Source organism: Hesperophylax consimilis, chromosome 13, assembly GCF_061612785.1.
Source record: "Hesperophylax consimilis isolate HC1 chromosome 13, BYU_Hcon_1.0, whole genome shotgun sequence".
Classification (NCBI taxonomy): Eukaryota; Metazoa; Arthropoda; class Insecta; order Trichoptera; family Limnephilidae; genus Hesperophylax; species Hesperophylax consimilis.
In genome coordinates this window covers 17,311,664-17,328,677 of record NC_142848.1, presented here as the reverse complement: position 1 = coordinate 17,328,677, position 17,014 = coordinate 17,311,664, and the positions used below count along the sequence as shown (strand labels likewise).

Genomic DNA, 17,014 nt, shown 5'->3' with positions numbered 1-17,014 from the left:
ACTATAGATATGCCAATATATAGACATTACAATTCTTATTCGTAGCCTACTTATCATACTATACACCAATGAAAAACTTTTATTCCACAGATTTTCAGAGTTTTTCATTGGTAGATATAGTTAGGCAACAATATGACTTCACTATATTCACGGTTCCAATTTTCGAACGGAGTTATACTCCCTGATTCTGACCTGAATTACTCGAGTTTCCTGAATTTACTCTCCTGTCATTGCCACCTTCAGCTGTCTGGTCTTTCGCAAACGGTTCCATGATAACTCAACACACTTTTATATAGTGATACAAAGTCATTAAAAGCAGCTAAAAAAACAAACCTATAAACCTAACATAACCTAGTTTTTGTTTCACCACTTTTCTTGACTTTATATCACCTGTTAAAGGTGTGTTGTACTGTCATTTTGATGAATTATTCGGTCACCTTCGCAAAAGTTCTTCTTGGGCTCTCAAACTCATTCACCATCCCTACAGATTCACTGCTCACAATAAGGAAGTTGAGTGAAAAATATTTTGACTTATAAAAAATGTGTTCATGTAGATCAAAAAATATCGATTCTAAATATATAAATATATTTCTATATTATTATTCTTAGCATTAGTTAAACGTTCTTGAAAAAGCATTCAATAGCAATATACTGTATACGCTCCACGATTGGTCGAAAGAATTCTGACGTCACATGTGTCGTGACTTGTACGTACAACGGATCACCTATGGTGCATCTCTTTCTATTACATGAGAGATGGTCGGTTTAGATGAGAGAGGTGTATAGGCCATACGTTTATTTGGGTTTGTCAAATATATGTACGTATTTGTTGTTATTATTATATGAAATGGATTTCTAAAGATACATATTCGTATAGTGCTTTATAATAATATGTTGTTTATTGCATAACTTAGAAGTTTTTATTATTATACATGTCACATAACATGTGATCCACTTCAGGCCGCCGGCCGCCCAGAAAAGTCTCACAGTGAACTGGGCTGTAAACCGTTATTTTACTTTTGGTCTTTACTTTTCTGCGCGGTGGTCCTGAATTCGCGCGGGGCACGTCAACAAATATCGACGGCAATACCGTACAAGTACCGTACCGGGCGGGAAAAGCAAATATTCTAACTTAAAATATTAATTTAACTATGAAATCTTAATAAATTTTCTTTTTTTAATAACATCAATTCTAATAGACGGTTAACATTGGTAAAAAAATTACTGGAATTCCTTGTTGAAGAATTAAATTTTTTTCCATACAAAATGCTTAAGCGACGTGGTTTTCACAGTTAGAATGACGTCACACCCACACCCCGCCTCTTACCGCTCGGATTCCGCTCGTTTTGGCGGGCTTAGTAAAATTTAAACTTTGAGAATTAATTTAATTATGAAAACAAACTTAAAAAAAAAAAAATACCAGTATTTAAGTTTGAATGCGAACATTGATAAAAAAAAATTAAAAAAATGGACTCAACTTCCTTATTATATTATTCGATGTTTTTGTGTCATATCTTCCAAATACCATTACTTTTGTTTTACTCTCTTCGTCCTAGAAACGAGATCTTAAGAATAAAATCAATTCTTTTGTAGAAGCTTTTTAACAGGTTTGAAATATTATTAATATGTTACTAATTCATGAATTTTGTCAATATAGCTGAGAGGAGATGTGACGGTCTGGCTGTTTTCGTGAAGGAAGAGAATAAGCGGCTTGGTGGACCATTCGAAGTAGACATCTTTTCCAATCTTACCCTAGAGGAATGTCAAGACATGTGTCTGCGAGCTGAAAAGTAAGCTATTTTTTTAAATTGTATCATAGTCAGCGGCATTTATATTTTCTTGGAAGATTTTTTCATTTTATATGGGTGTTTTAAATGTTTTAATTAAGATAAATGGTGTACATTTTTGCGTTTTTAAGTATTCTGGCATATTCAGCAGAGTCACAGTAAAACTCGTATACCGTTTTGTTACGAAAGTCCTAAAAATATTATGTTAATACTTGTAAAGATCAGTCTGCCATTTAACTTGCACATTTGCAAGACTTTAAATCGAGTCACATTAACAGTTAATGTGATTTTGTTTATTTTTTTAGATATTTCTGTCGTTCTGTGGAGTTTGATGAGGCAAGCCGAATGTGCATCCTTTCCGAAGAAGATTCCGTCTCTCAAAAGGATGACATCACCGTCAGTAGCAGCCCGACCCATCATTTCTATGATCTTGTCTGTCTGGATAATCGTAAGGAATAGAAATACTTTATTATATAATTACTAATCAACACAAAACAAACAAACCAACCATCAATCCGCTTTCCCACATGGATGAACAAAAAGAATAAAACCACACTATGATTTGTCCTGGTTACTGAACAGAAAAAACCCATTCTGGTTCAAAAACCTTGTTTTTTCCATGTTCATAATTCTCCTTCAATACGGGTTTCAGCTCAATCAACTAGATAAGGTTTATTTATTAAAGAAGATATTTAATTTATATGGGGATGTTTAGCATGACTTCCATTAGTACTCAGATCAGAGATATAAATTGTGCTTCGATGTTTCATCTCATTACCTCGACATTAACCCATTCGCTTTACCTAACAAAGTTTGTTAGGGTCGTTTTTGGGTGTTAAACGATGTCTCTTGATCTTAAAATGTGACCAGGGCTATGTGAGTCATCTTACCATTAAAGCAATGAATGGCAGCTTAGATGAACTGGTGTTCCTTCACATTTCTTACAGCTATTGGTGTTCTCCACTTCCCTCATCCACACATATCTCCGATCCTAGTAATAACAGTCATATTATCCTCGTCAGTGGATTTCGATCCATATTGAGTAGTTGACTGTAAACACAAAATATATTTTAAACTAGATACAGAAGTATTCATTGAACAATTTGGCCTAAGATAGCTCGGTCTTCATTGTCTACGGGCATTTGATTGAAAACATTTGAAATTCTGATATTCTCTGTCATTCTGATATTTTTTGTTTTCATGCAAGTTATGGGGTGAGGGTTTGTCTAGATCTTGGCGATGGATGCGTCTGCCCACGTATTGCGTAGTGGGCAGGATCGGGAGATACTGACCTCTCCAACAGGACTATATTGACCCACCGCCTTCCACCGCAGTAGGAGAAATAGATTCATACGTTCGTCACTCCTGGACACACTAACCCCAAGATTCCTACCCACCCATCATACGTCGTTTCCTTACCAGAACTTCCTCTCCCATATTTCCCGAAAAATACCCTGTATACAGCTTCCCCAAAGATGACACGGGCCATAATTTTTCTTAGGGCATACTGTGTGGTGTCGTGCAACAAGGAGGAAACATATTAAAGAATCCAAGAAATACTCGACGATCCTCTGCTGGTGTTGACTACAACCAATTTAATTTTATTCTAGCCCGAGGTTCAGAATACCCTGACAACTCCGTAACATCTCACCTATTCTCCAATGGCCGCCGGCCTGACACGGCCTTCCAGCGCTACCGCAACAGCCGGCTGGGCGGCGAGTTCCACTCGGAGATCACCGGGCGCTCCCTGAGCGAGTGCCTGGACGAGTGTCTGCGGCAAACCAGCTTCCAGTGCCGCTCGGCCGTCTACAGCGACCGCTTCCGCACCTGCCGACTCAGTCGATACAACCAGAGGGACGGCATGAGGATCATCTATGATGCCGACTATGATTATTATGAGAACTTGATGCGTAAGTACTGACACTATCGGAGAGCGATTAAAGACGCTCAGGATGTTTTAAACTCAATCAATTTGGCGGTCAGCTCCATTTCGATTTTTTAGCATTTGAATTGTAGTTTTAGAACTATTCTCCATTTCAGCGTTAGATGAAATTGCCACAAGCTGACAATCATCACAGTTGAGTTTCTATACTGATAGATCATCAACAAAAAACATCGTGATTTTTAAATCAATTAAAATATTTTTTTAAATAATGGAGAGTATGTTTTTTATGAAAGATAGAAGTAAAGTAAGGTAAATGGAAAATTATGTAAACGTCTTTTTAATCATTCTGACAGAAATCATTATTTTTTCATGTTATGCATGTGGCAAACCATGACTAATCATTTGGTTTTCAACAATCAGCTAATACTCTCATTCCATTGGTCATTCCATGAAGGGTACATAATACAATACTAACGCTGTTATCATTAATGATTATTATTGTCACCTTCATTGGCTTATTCAGTTTTTGTCATAATCAGAATGTATCTAATCCTAAACAATCATGTTTTTGGTTTGAATGGTGAGCGTTAGTGTGTCCAAAAAAATACCCGTACAAGGTGCATGAGGACGTACCTGATGGTAGGCGGTTTCTCGGATTTTTTTGTTGTTGTCACTGATGTCAAAATGTCACCGGACACAAAACATTACATCCACATTTACTTCAAGTAAGCTCTGGATTCGCTGGTCAATGTTTATCGGGTACGTCCTGATATATCTTGTTCATTCCAGTATTTGCAACATGAAACTGGGTCTTTCGTAAAAGCGATTGCTTATTTTGGACACGCTAGAGCCTGATTTCTGCACCTCGTGTTCATCGCTAGTGTGTATCAGCACTTTCCTCATAGCCGGCTGTGCCCTTTACTAGATCATATGCTGATGGGCGGGGAGGGCGAGCAGCCAGGGGGACCAGGGGGCGGGGGCCGCCCGGACATGGGCGGAAACAACGGTGACTGGGGAAGACCTGGAGGTAGGCGGGGATCTAGCCCACTTTACACCATACTCCATGACATGTAGCTTGTATCATGTCACCGTGTCTGACATGGCCATGATTGATCTTGTCACATCATCTAATATGATCTTGGTTGACCATTTTACCTCATCTGACATGGTCATGATTGACAGTGCAACCTAATCTAAGATGGTGGTGATTGGTTGTGTCCCAAAATATAATCATATCATATTAATCTTGTCGTCTTTTCAAACATGATCGTGATTGATCAATGACCATGTCATCTAATCTAACGAGATAATTATTAATTTTGGCAGTCGACCGATTATGATTATTACTGACCGTGTCACATTATCAATCATGATAGTGTTTGAAAAAAATCACTTAACCTAACACTAACCTAAACTAATATGGTCAGGTTTGATCATGTTACCTTTTCTAATTTGATCAATATTGACCTTCTCGCTTCATTTAACAAAATCTTCTTTGATCATGTCACCTCTAACATGACGGTGCAACCTAATCTAGGATGGTGATGATTGACCGTGTTGACTAATACAGCATGGCCATTATTGAATATGTCACCAGAGCAGAACATTTTAATAATGTGTGTCAATGATGAGTTCAAATTATAACAAGAATTTTCAAACATTTTTAAAAGCGCACTTTTAAGCATTTTGATGAAGATAAGAAAAACTGTCATACATTTGAGCGTTTTGCAATGATTTGAACTCAATTATCGACATTTTTTTTTTTTTTTTAAAAGAAAGACAAACATTCCCGGGTTACGAATAACCTGACAATATTTGAAAATCTCCTACTACCATCTCAGTAAGCTGAAAATGTTGCTTGTGTTGTGTGATGGAGGACTTAGCCAGCCGAGGAATTGACCACACTACGCCCGAGTGGGACCCAAGCGCGATGTCAACTCGGCCACCGACCTTCATCATCTTGTCATCTTAGCTTGCATAACGTTTACACTTAATATTATTTAACCACCATTTCACTTTATTTAACACGATCAACGACCATTTCACTCAAAGCTTAACCTAACCCCATTCATGTAAATATTAAAATAGTATTTTAATTCATATTCTTAGCGTTGTTTTGTTGGTACCAAACCACCAACATTTTTGTGACACTCAACTTATAAAAAATAGTAAAAGGTAAGTTTAAACTGCAACGTCAAATAAAATATAACAAACACCAAACGGTTATAAATTAATATCTAATAGCACATTCTTATTAAATCACCGCTTTTCTTTTAGCACCTAGATGTTAATTAAGTGACTTTTAACATCTAAAATTGGAAATTTGACAATCCAATGACTCTAATAGCACTTTTTTATGATTTGTAAGGCAACGGCGGCGGAGGATACGATGACAGATATCCAGGAGGAGGAGACAGAGATAGAGACAGGGATCGGTATCCTGGAGGCAATGGAGATAACGATAGAGATAAATACCCTGGGGGAAGTGGCGACAGGTATCCTGGCGGAGACGATAAATATCCAGATGATAGGAATCCAGGAGCGGACAGAGACAGGCCAGGCCCAGGAAGTAATGATAGGTACCCTGGAGGTAATGATGACAGGTATCCAGGAGGTGATAGAGATAAGTACCCTGACGGTGACAGATACCCCGGAGGTGGTGACAGAGATAGATATCCTGGAGGCGATAGATATCCTGGAGGTGGAGATAGGTACCCAGCAGGAGGAGATGACAGATACCCTGGAGGTGACAGATATCCAATCGGAGACAGATATCCAATAGATGGAGACAGATATCCTGGAGGTAGATTCCCACCAAGAGACAGATACCCAGGAGGCGACAGAGACAGATACCCTGATGATCGTTACCCTGTAAGACCACCTCTTGTACCTTTTGATAGATACCCGCCGGGGGGAGACCGCTATCCCATTGACAGACCTGATCCATATCCAGACCCATACGCAAATGAAATTGATAGATACCCTATTGGGCCCGATAAAGGAAAGTATCCACCAAGATATCCCCCCAGTGACAGGGATAGAATTCCAATCTATGGAGATAGGCAACCAATCGATAGATATCCGATAGGAAATAGGGACAGATATCCAATCGACAGAGAAAGATATCCAATTGACAGAGAAAGATATCCAATTGACAGAGAAAGATATCCAATTGACAGAGAAAGGTATCCTGCTGATAGAGAAAGGTATCCTATTAATAGAGAAAGATATCCAATCGACAGAGAGAGATATCCAATGAACAGGGAGAGATACCCAAATGACAGAAACCCAGGTTACGATAGGTACCCCAATGGTGACAGGCATCAAATTGGAAGTGGAGGTGTTGGAAGATATCCGTACGATAGGCCACCAGGTATGTTACGGTTATATTATTTGCTTCTAACGGGCTCGGTGTACATGAGTGTTTAAAATAACAAATATAATATGATCTGCTTTATGTGGTTCGAAAAATCTGAATGAATTTTTACTGTGTATGTTTTAGGAACGCCGGGAGGAAGCTACTGGGGAACTGATCGTTACGGAGGAGATAGATACGGAGGAGGCAGTCAGTATGACAGAGATAGGGATCGCTTTGGAGATAGAGACAGCTTTGGAATTGGAGGGTGAGTTGAGCACGGTCTGAACGAAGTCTGAAATACCCAAATGTGTTAAACAGAAATATTATTGACATGGTTCCTTTCTATTTTTCACATCGTAACATATAACTTATTACAAATTACGATAATAGGGTGTGAACACATCATTTTAACATAGAAATTCGAAAATCTCAATAAAAAAATATTTACACGCTTATCTCAAACTCCGCAAAAATGCAAACGACTATTTTCTCTTCTATTGTTTTGTAGAAAGCTGTGTTGAATGTTTTTAGAATATTATATTATTATCTTCGGCAAAGATTCTTACAGTGAAACGTTGACGAAACATAATTAATTTAATCATTGAAGAAGAAGATAATACTAATACATCCAAATAGAACATGAAACAGAACACGACACAGAAAATAAAAACGTAACGGTCGCGACTAGGAATAGAACTCAGGATCTATGTCTTACCTTGACAATGCCTCTAACCACTCGGTATTGTGACCCAACTTTTTAAAATAATTTTTGTCGATTTCCTATTTTAACCCCAGAATCAATTTTGGTATTATCTATTTTTTTATCCCCGACTAGTTAACACAACTCAGCGTATATATAAATAATTAATTACGTTTACACGCTTAACTCAAACTCCGTAACATAAATGTATAAATTAATTCTAGGTACGGAGGCGAGAGACCTGGAGGCGACCGATATGGTGGAGGCGATCGCTATGGAGGCGATAGATTCGCAGGCAGTGGCGGTGGATATGGGGGAGGCACTGGCGGAGGGTACGGTGGTACCAGCGGAGTGTACGGCGGTAGCAGCGGAGGGTACGGTGGTTCAAGCGGAGGGTACAGCGGTTCCAGCGGAGGGTATGGCGGTTCCAGCGGAGGGTACGGAGGAAGCGGCGGAGGATATGGAGGAGTTGGAAGACCAGCTTATGGCGGAAGCAGGAGACCTGCAGGACCAGGAGGATATAGGGGAAGTTATGGCGGGACAGAACCTGGATATAGACCATCAGGTATGTCAACGTTATGATCACATGTCATTTCTAGAAATTGAAAACTTTACATAATTGGATTACTCACGGTGGTAAAAGCTGTTAAAATTAATTTAACCCGAAGAATTAAAGAGTAGCAAAAAATGTCCTGTTTCTTTAGTCAGGAAAATATTTGCAGAAATTTTCATTACAGAGAAGATACCCATATTGGAAAGCAGTCCAGAATCAATTAGTGGATTGAAAAGTTTGTTTTAGTCGGAATTTCTATTTGGACACAATTCTGTTCAGCAATTTATTTACAATAGGTATATTCGATGCAAGAAATACCACATTGCTGTGGCTATAATCAATATATAAAATCCATTTCTTGAATGAGGGTTAATATTTATTTATACTGAGTTACAGATGATCTCACTTAGGTGAGAACAATCCAGTTATAAAACCCAGTTAATAGATTTATAAAATTATGTAAAAAGCTCACACAAATGACGAATAGTACAAAGACAGGAAGGAGACATAAGAGACACAAATTGAGACACAAGAGACATAAATAGCTATGATAGTAACATATAATTGTTTTGTCGTTTTGTTACATTCAATTTTAATTTGGGAGGCGGGTTTGGGTACCGCCGCCTCGGCAGCCATTTATTGGATAACCAACACCTCTGTTCGCTAGGTTTGGGGATTTAGTAGTGGTGCTCGGGTTCTTCGTGTGAGGTGTGTTCAGGATCCGCCTGCCCACTAACTGCGTAGCATACCAGATCGAGAGAGGCTGGTTTGAGGAGAGCCTTTGTCCCCTCCAAATGGTCTCTCGGCCCATCGGCTTGCACCACACTGGGAGGAATATATTCATATGTCCGTCACTTCTATGCACACTGATCAAAATTTTCTACCCAACCCTCATACCATTTACCTTCTCATAACTTCCTTTCCTAACAAAAAACCCTCCATCAGGTGTGTCCAGGATGCTGTATCCTAAAAGATGACATAGATAGTGGGGTTACTAAAAAAAAAATAAGTTTGTGATTACTGATGGTGGGTAACAAGTTTTCTTGCTACCAGATAAATCGTGTATTATGTTAAATATAATTGAAATTTTGAATAGTAATTTTAGAAAATTTGCCTGAATTCTGTGTTTTAATCAAGTTCCGCTACTAATACAACTGACCCAGAGGTCGGAGTCAGTTGTACCAGTAGTTTAGAAGTTTAGTTTAGTAGTTTCCCCGAACTGTTTACGCTCTTATATTTAGAATAATAATATGACAAGAATTTGGTAAACAACTAAATTATCTATCTTTGAGCGTGAATATTTTTTTCATAAACCTTATACCTAAGACGTAGAAAATAGTAAAAGTCAATTTGGTACAGCTGTCCCCGGTCTCGCATATATCATTTCGATTGTCTTCTAGGTGCAGGCCCGGGTTACGACCCCAGCGCTCCAAGCTACGTAGGCGGTGTAGGCGGCGTGGGAGGCGGGGGTTCGGGATACGGTTCAATCTCCCCAATAGGCCCGGATAGCCCACCCAGCGGCGGAGGGGGACCTTCAGGTCCTGGAGGCCTCCTGAGGCCCGGCGGATCTCGCTGTGATAGTGCGGACTCTTACAGACAGGTGGGGGCCCGCCAGCGCATGCGGAGGCAGTACATCAGGCGCTTCATCACCGTACATTCTCTATTACAGTGCCAGAGAGAGTGTGCAGAGGCAAGAGACTTCATTTGCAGATCTTTTAACTACCGGTAAGATATTATGGTTTTGATCTTTTAAGAATTTCAAGACCAGAATAAACAATTTGTTCTGTATTTAGGATCTACTTTTATGAGGGAAATTAAAAAATATATATTTATGTAAAGCCAGGGGTTCAAATGACCAAGTACATATTTCCAACATTGTCAATCCACTTGGTCCCGCGGTCCACAAGTTTGTGTATTCCCTCCGAGAATAAGGCTTTCGGTTGGTCGCACAATCACTTTTGTAAGCCTCAAACTGTCGGAAATCGAACGGATGAAAGTCGGAAGGAGCAAGATCTGGAATGTAGGGAGGGTGTTCCAGTACCTCAAAATTCAATTTGTTGTTCAAAGAAAACGTCACCTAACCGATGGTAACTCGCGGATTCGATAGAAACATTAGACTTAGTAGGTATTTAAGAATGTTTTCAATATTTCTGCATTATAAACTCAAAAATGCAAATTTGGTATTCTGAGATAATTAGATTCAAAATTTCAATTCTGTAAAAGGCATCAAATAATATGAGACGTGATAGTTTTTTACAAAGTTTTAAATAAATATTTCTATATTATTAACTAAAAATGCAATTTTTTTATCGTGTAAGACTAGGGGTGCGACATGTCCAATTGTCCAATATAGATCTGCAACGCTCCCATAAAGTAGCAGGGTTTGATGTCAAGCGCCTCTCGGATCGTCAAGCTTCTCACTCGATCTCATATTGTAACTTCTCTCAAAAATCTAATTTTGGCAGTTTGGACCATATTTTTGTGTTTCAAAAATGATAGACCATCAATCAATTCATTGGGTAACTAATATCCCCTCGTATTTTTCGCTGTGCAACTATCCGGTGTGATTTCATGCTAAAACCTATCAATTTGTACTTGTTTAGCGATAAACTGGTATCCAATGGAGGTGGAGAGAGAGACAACTGTGAACTGAGTGACAGAGACACGAGAGACATGGACGTTGCAGATCCAGCTTACTTTGATACCACAGGAAACTATGACTTCTATGAGAGGTCCACATCGGCAAGTGGCGAGGAATGTCTTGATGGTAAGCCATAATACCAGTATTTTACCAAGATCGATGTAATGAACGAAAGAGATCAACAAGAAACTGTAAACGGAGTTTAGTTTTCCACATTCAATTTTATCCTCTGCACAAATTTTAATTACAGCATTAACGAACCTTATCATTTTTTTTAGTGAGCCAAGTGTGTAACGAAGACGGGATGGAGTTCACGTTACGGACTCCCGAAGGATTCATAGGACGAATTTACACGTACGGATTCTACGACCGCTGCTTCTTCAGAGGAAGTGGGGGAACAGCCAATGTTTTGAGGATCAGTGGAGCTCATGGCTATCCAGAATGCGGAACGCAGCGGGTAAGCTAGATTTTTTTGCAAATGAAGCATTTATAAAAAAAGAATAACGCCTGTCTTAGTTACTCCTAGGGGCGCAGATACTGCCGCCTTTGTACAAAATCAGAAAAAAACAGATCGTGTCGTATCATCTGACAATTAAATTTTGCAGCAACTTTGGGCTCGAGTCCCAAAATACTAGTATGTAGCTTTTTTATGTGAATACCACACAAGAGGCTCAACTCCTCCCAACCAAGCGCCTGGAGCCAGTAGGATTATGGCATTCCCAGTTGGGATATGAAGTGAGACTGAACGTTCTGGGGATGTGAATCGCGTGTTGATGAAAATGATTATTTGGTCCTAGTACGGTGACACCATGACCAACATCGTGGTGGTCCAGTTCAGCGACAACGTGCAGACCGGCAAGGATAAGCGCTTCAACCTGACCTGCCTGTTCCGCGGGCCCGGAGAGGCGGTGGTCACTTCTAACTACATCGGAGCAGGGTAAGAGCGAACCTGCAGTGCCTGGTGCTATGCGGCGATAACTTATTAACAGCGTACAGCATGCGAATTAGCATGCCAGCGAATCTGAAGACTCCTGTCTATTATTTAGTTGAAAATCAAACCTTTGAAGTAGAAGTGTTTGGAGACGCGGAGTGTGCTAAAAGATTCCTAGCTTCGTGATGAATAATAGGGGCTATATAATCAATATATTATAATATATGGATTAAAACCATGTTCAGTATGCGAATAAGCACAGCAGTGAATCGGTTTGTAATTACTTCCGTTCAAAATTGGTGGTAAATTTGACATTTGAGATAGTAGTAGATAAAAGATGCTAAAGTTATGAATACACTGTAATATTGCATACGAAACGGAAGATAATTACCGCTGTTTAATATTTGGTGGTAAATTAAGAGGGAACATTTCGAATTCTTTCAAGAAGGAAAATTCCGAGCTGTCATGTATAAAGACAAGATATTAATGTAGTTTACTATAATTTTTACTATTTTTCTTTCATATATTCTATGAATTATATGGAACTCGTGGAATTGCACCTCCCTTTCCCACATGAAAAAAAATTTAACATTGCTGTGTAATTAGAAAGAGATGCCATGTATTAATGTAATGAAGAAAAGCACATCCCTCAAATTAATTTACGCGTTAAGCAATCAACATTTTTATGGTTTCTATTCTTCTGTAGCTTTAATTTTTTTGTTCAACTCAATATTTTACAATAAATCAGAGAAGGTATGAAAAAAGTCAATTCGAAACAATTTCAATCGTGATAAATGGAACAAAATTTACAATTTTTAATATCTATTGCACGTTTAAAAAGGCAGATGAGGCAAATTTGGTGAAGCACGTTTCAAAATTAGTGGAATGCATGAATTTCTCTACGATTGTAGATTTTTTTTTGCATGCCATGCATTTTATATTCCATTTGATAATAGGTAGTACGTACATAAGAGCATGTCAAAATTTTTAATAAATTAATTGAGATTATAATAATTCTAGACACATTTGAAATAGTTTTGTTTTCTTTGTAAAAATATGTTCTCTTTCTGTAGATGTTAGCAATCATATATTAATTTGTTTTACTATATATACATTTGTGAGTTTGATAATCATTCTTAGTTTATGTAATTATTTACAATCTAATAGAATGTGATATCCGCATGTGTTGAACTAATGAGAATACTAACGATCAACTTCAAATATTGTCGTGACTTTAAACTTTCGAAATTTCAGTAATTAAAACATAAATATAAAACAATAAAACATTTTGGGAGGCGGGTGTGGGTACCGCCACCCGGAAACCATTCACTGTATAACCAAAACCTCTGCCACAGGTCACCTTAAGTAATTGTGACTTATCAAGGGTTCCCGGGTTCAAGCGTTGAGGATTATCCAGGTGTTGGTGGCGGATGCATTTGCCTACCAACAACGTGGCGGACCAACTGAGCTAATGGAAAAAAATAGTAAAAAACCCAGGCGGTTTCGCGATAGTGTGGTATAAATATAAAAAAATATTGCAAGAGCAGCGTAAAAACGGCCCCGGAACTTCTTTTTCTAATCTTTTTCCATAATTGTTTAAGATTCTATGAAGTTACTCAAATGCAGAGATGTGCTTTATTTCAAATAAATCCATTTCAAATAGAAATGCAAAATGGGTATTTTCCATTTTGCATTTTAAATGCTTTTCTCAATGCATTTTCCATTTTAAATGCTTTTTTGCAACATTCTTCCTACTATCTCCACTCATCTTTTTTTCATAAGCCCCAAATATCAGTCGGTCCTCAACCTCGCTATGAGAGATAATTTACATTTGTCAAGTTGCTCCCTGGTAGAAGCCCTGGCAATTGAGTGATACCATTACAAAAAATACTGAACATGGGGCCATGACGCTGTAATATTAAATGTTAGATAGCAGTTTCTATGTTTTTACGTTGGCAACATTAGTCCCGCGCAATTTTTTTGTGGTTTCATAATCTGTAGTTGTGGTGTTTTTGGATTTACCATCATATAATATGTTTGTTCTACATTGATGTCCATTATTAAATGACAAAATTGTTTAAAAATTCTATAATTATTTTGATTGTTTGACCTGAGAAACCATTTTGCATTTTCAATGCATTTTGAAAATAGGTATTTTGAATTTTGCATTTGAAATGCTTTTCTAAAAACCATTTTGCATTTTGCATTTTCAAATGGAAAAGTTTTGACGAATTTACATTTTGCATTTCAAATGGTTTTGGGTACCCATTTTGCACATCTCTGCTCAAATGCTTACATAGATTTAAAAGATCAAACATTCTGTTTTTTAATATCACGACCGTATTTGAAGTACCATCGTTCCTCATAGAACTCGACCCTAGTGATTAACCCAGTTGGGAATGGGGCGATTCCTTCGACAGGTCCGGCAGTCCCATCCCCATAGAGTACCTGCCAGCCGAGAATTCCCTCAGCTCGAGGGTTCGTCTCATGATCCTGTACCAGGGCAGACCCACCACTACCATCGCAGTTGGAGACCCGCTCACCTTCAGGCTGGAATCTCAGGACGGATACAACTATGTAACGGATATCTTTGCCACGAACGTCATCGCGAGAGACCCGTACTCTGGAAGATCTGTGCAGCTTATTGACAGATACGGGTAAGAATTTTGTAAATTAGTTCTTTCGTCATCGACTCGGTCAGATCGTTAATCCGGAACTTGATCCTGTACCAGGACAGACCGACTAGCACCATCGCAGCCGAGAAGCCACTTCCCTTCAGGCAAGTCTCAGGATGGATACAACTATATCTGATATCTTTGCACGAACATTATCGCAAGATATCCAAATCAAAGAAGATCAGTGCAACTTATTGACTATCTAATATTGATAGACAAGGGTAAAGGCTTGTACATCTTTCATTATCTGCTCCGTTCCTACACCGCGAAGCATGTGATCTAGACGAGTGCCAAGTGCCAAGCAGTAGTGCGAAGGAACCATTTAACATTTTGAAAGTTGTACGATAAATCCATGTTTTTAATTAAATAAGAAGAAATATAGTTTACGTAATGGGTCCAATAAGTTTAGTACTGAAGTGTTCATTAGTGCCTCACCCGTCTGGTAATAGTCTCCTTAGTTTACGCGTTTGACTTTTCAATTTTGCTTTCTCCTTCTTCACAATTTCCACGAAGTCAACGAATTTGACTTGCGGTGCAAAACAGTATACGCTCTATTTGTTACAGTAAAATAATGCAACTAATGATGTTTTCAGATGTCCTGTGGACAGTTACGTCTTCCCAGAATTGGACAAAGGCCGAAGCGGGGACAGCTTGGAGGCTCGATTCAATGCTTTCAAAATACCAGAATCTAACTTCTTAGTTTTTGAAGCAACCGTCAGAACTTGTCGAGAAGGCTGTCATCCAGTAAGTGAAGAATCTAATAATACAGCATTGGAACTGATATGACAACATTTCTATTTAAAACAATTTATTAAAAAGATGAATAATAGTAAAATTGCCTAATCTAATTAATGTTAATTTGATGCATTTCAGGCGATCTGTACACATGGCTCAGGAAGATCTGAGCCATCGTTTGGTAGAAGAAGAAGGAGAGACCTGAATGGAACAGTCATAGAGACTGAACTGATAAATGGAACGTCATTGGCTATCAATACCAATGGCACAGATTATGGAGAAGACGATTCTGAAACGGGCACTGAAGGACCACCCGAATTGCCGGAGCATGTCAGGGAGATGATTGAGGTAAATAACCAAAACGTTTATTTTAAATGTAAAGCAGAAATTTTCATGTAAATGAACCTCTTGTCAAAATGAGATTATTTGAATGAAAACTGTACCAACGTAGGATGAAATATTTACAAAAACTAATAACATTCCTACGATCATTGTGGTATAGGTGTTCGAGTCCCGTGACGAGATGTTCCAGGGGCTGCGCCACGTGGGCCCCGCGCCCCCCTCCGTGTGTCTGAGTCCCGGGGAGTACCACTCACTGCTTACGGCCGTGGTGCTGCTGGTCTGCCTGCTCTTCACTGTCATTCTCATCGTCATGTTTGCGTACAGGTCTGAAACCGATTCCATTAAATACTACTAGTTTTTCTTTACATCGTTCTGATAATTGATAATTTCTTTTTTTAATTTAATTAATCAATTTTTTGTTTTTTTTTAATGAGTTTTATTATTCACAATGTACATTTGTTACTTATAAATTTTATTAATTAGCGACCGGTTTCGACACGTTCGTGTATTTTTTTTTATTATTATTATTTTTTTTTTTTTCGTTTCCTTCTCAACCCCCTCCCCCTCCCTCAAATCTCCTCCCACCAAAGAATCAAACTAAATAAAACCCCATATATCTGCACTTAAAAATTTAGTTTTAAAATAGCTAGTTAATGACACGAACTTGTCGAAACCGGTCGCTAATTAATAAAATTTATAAGTAACAAATGTACATTGTGAATAATAAAACTCATTAAAAAAACAAAAAATGTCTAGAAATTGTTACATAGTGAATGCCAAAGAAATACAAAAAATTAATTAATCTACGCAATTTTCTCAGTCACAGAGTTACCATTATTAAAAAAAAACTTTTCCGGTGTCCCACAAGGTTTCGAACCGGTTCTTTAATATATTAATTTATTTTTTATGGTAACAGGAGATACTGGGGGGTGATGCGTAAGAATCAAACCGTGGATAGAGAACGCCCACCTTCGTCCGTCAGCCGACCTCCTTCATCTCGCCCCACGAATTCAAGAGCATCTCTGTTCGGAGCTGGACTCCATAAGCCTTTCGCGACTGGGTAAGTTCAATATTTATAGACAAAAATGAGGGAACTGGAAGCGGATTCGCCGGCAGAATCGTAAACGTAAGAATCCCTTACCTCCAAATAAAGGAAACATGGATCATTATCAATCCTCGCACCTAGAAAATAGACCAATTCTTAGTATACATTTATTAATTATATTCTTCTTGAGACGTTGTTTCATTGCTGAAGATCATGATTTCCTCTTCAATTGCCCCCGATGAACCAGCCTCCTCCACCTTATCCCTGCGCTGATCTTACCCTGTTTTCTTTGTCTTCCACTGTGCCAGTAACAGTAACTTCTCCAGTAACAATAAGTTCGAAAGTTTCATAAATGAAAGAGA

The 17,014-nt window shown here is 38.5% G+C and overlaps 1 protein-coding gene across 2 annotated transcripts in view; it reads left to right on the top strand.

Annotated features, from left to right (window-relative positions):
• The window catches only part of nompA (no mechanoreceptor potential A), a 49,230-nt gene that overhangs the window by 31,609 nt on the left and 607 nt on the right, over nucleotides 1-17,014 (top strand). Inside the window, exons 6-21 of one of the 2 annotated variants that reach the window (XM_089638549.1) lie at nucleotides 1,658-1,790; nucleotides 2,093-2,235; nucleotides 3,398-3,697; nucleotides 4,598-4,699; nucleotides 6,041-7,045; nucleotides 7,175-7,295; nucleotides 7,955-8,295; nucleotides 9,684-10,008; nucleotides 10,887-11,050; nucleotides 11,203-11,381; nucleotides 11,722-11,861; nucleotides 14,276-14,512; nucleotides 15,124-15,274; nucleotides 15,404-15,613; nucleotides 15,768-15,931; nucleotides 16,524-16,667. In XM_089638549.1, the coding sequence (XP_089494675.1) occupies nucleotides 1,658-1,790; nucleotides 2,093-2,235; nucleotides 3,398-3,697; nucleotides 4,598-4,699; nucleotides 6,041-7,045; nucleotides 7,175-7,295; nucleotides 7,955-8,295; nucleotides 9,684-10,008; nucleotides 10,887-11,050; nucleotides 11,203-11,381; nucleotides 11,722-11,861; nucleotides 14,276-14,512; nucleotides 15,124-15,274; nucleotides 15,404-15,613; nucleotides 15,768-15,931; nucleotides 16,524-16,667 (3,859 nt within the window). The remainder of the gene's footprint in view (nucleotides 1-1,657; nucleotides 1,791-2,092; nucleotides 2,236-3,397; nucleotides 3,698-4,597; nucleotides 4,700-6,040; nucleotides 7,046-7,174; nucleotides 7,296-7,954; nucleotides 8,296-9,683; nucleotides 10,009-10,886; nucleotides 11,051-11,202; nucleotides 11,382-11,721; nucleotides 11,862-14,275; nucleotides 14,513-15,123; nucleotides 15,275-15,403; nucleotides 15,614-15,767; nucleotides 15,932-16,523; nucleotides 16,668-17,014) is intronic. The other variant, XM_089638550.1, reaches the window with a different exon arrangement.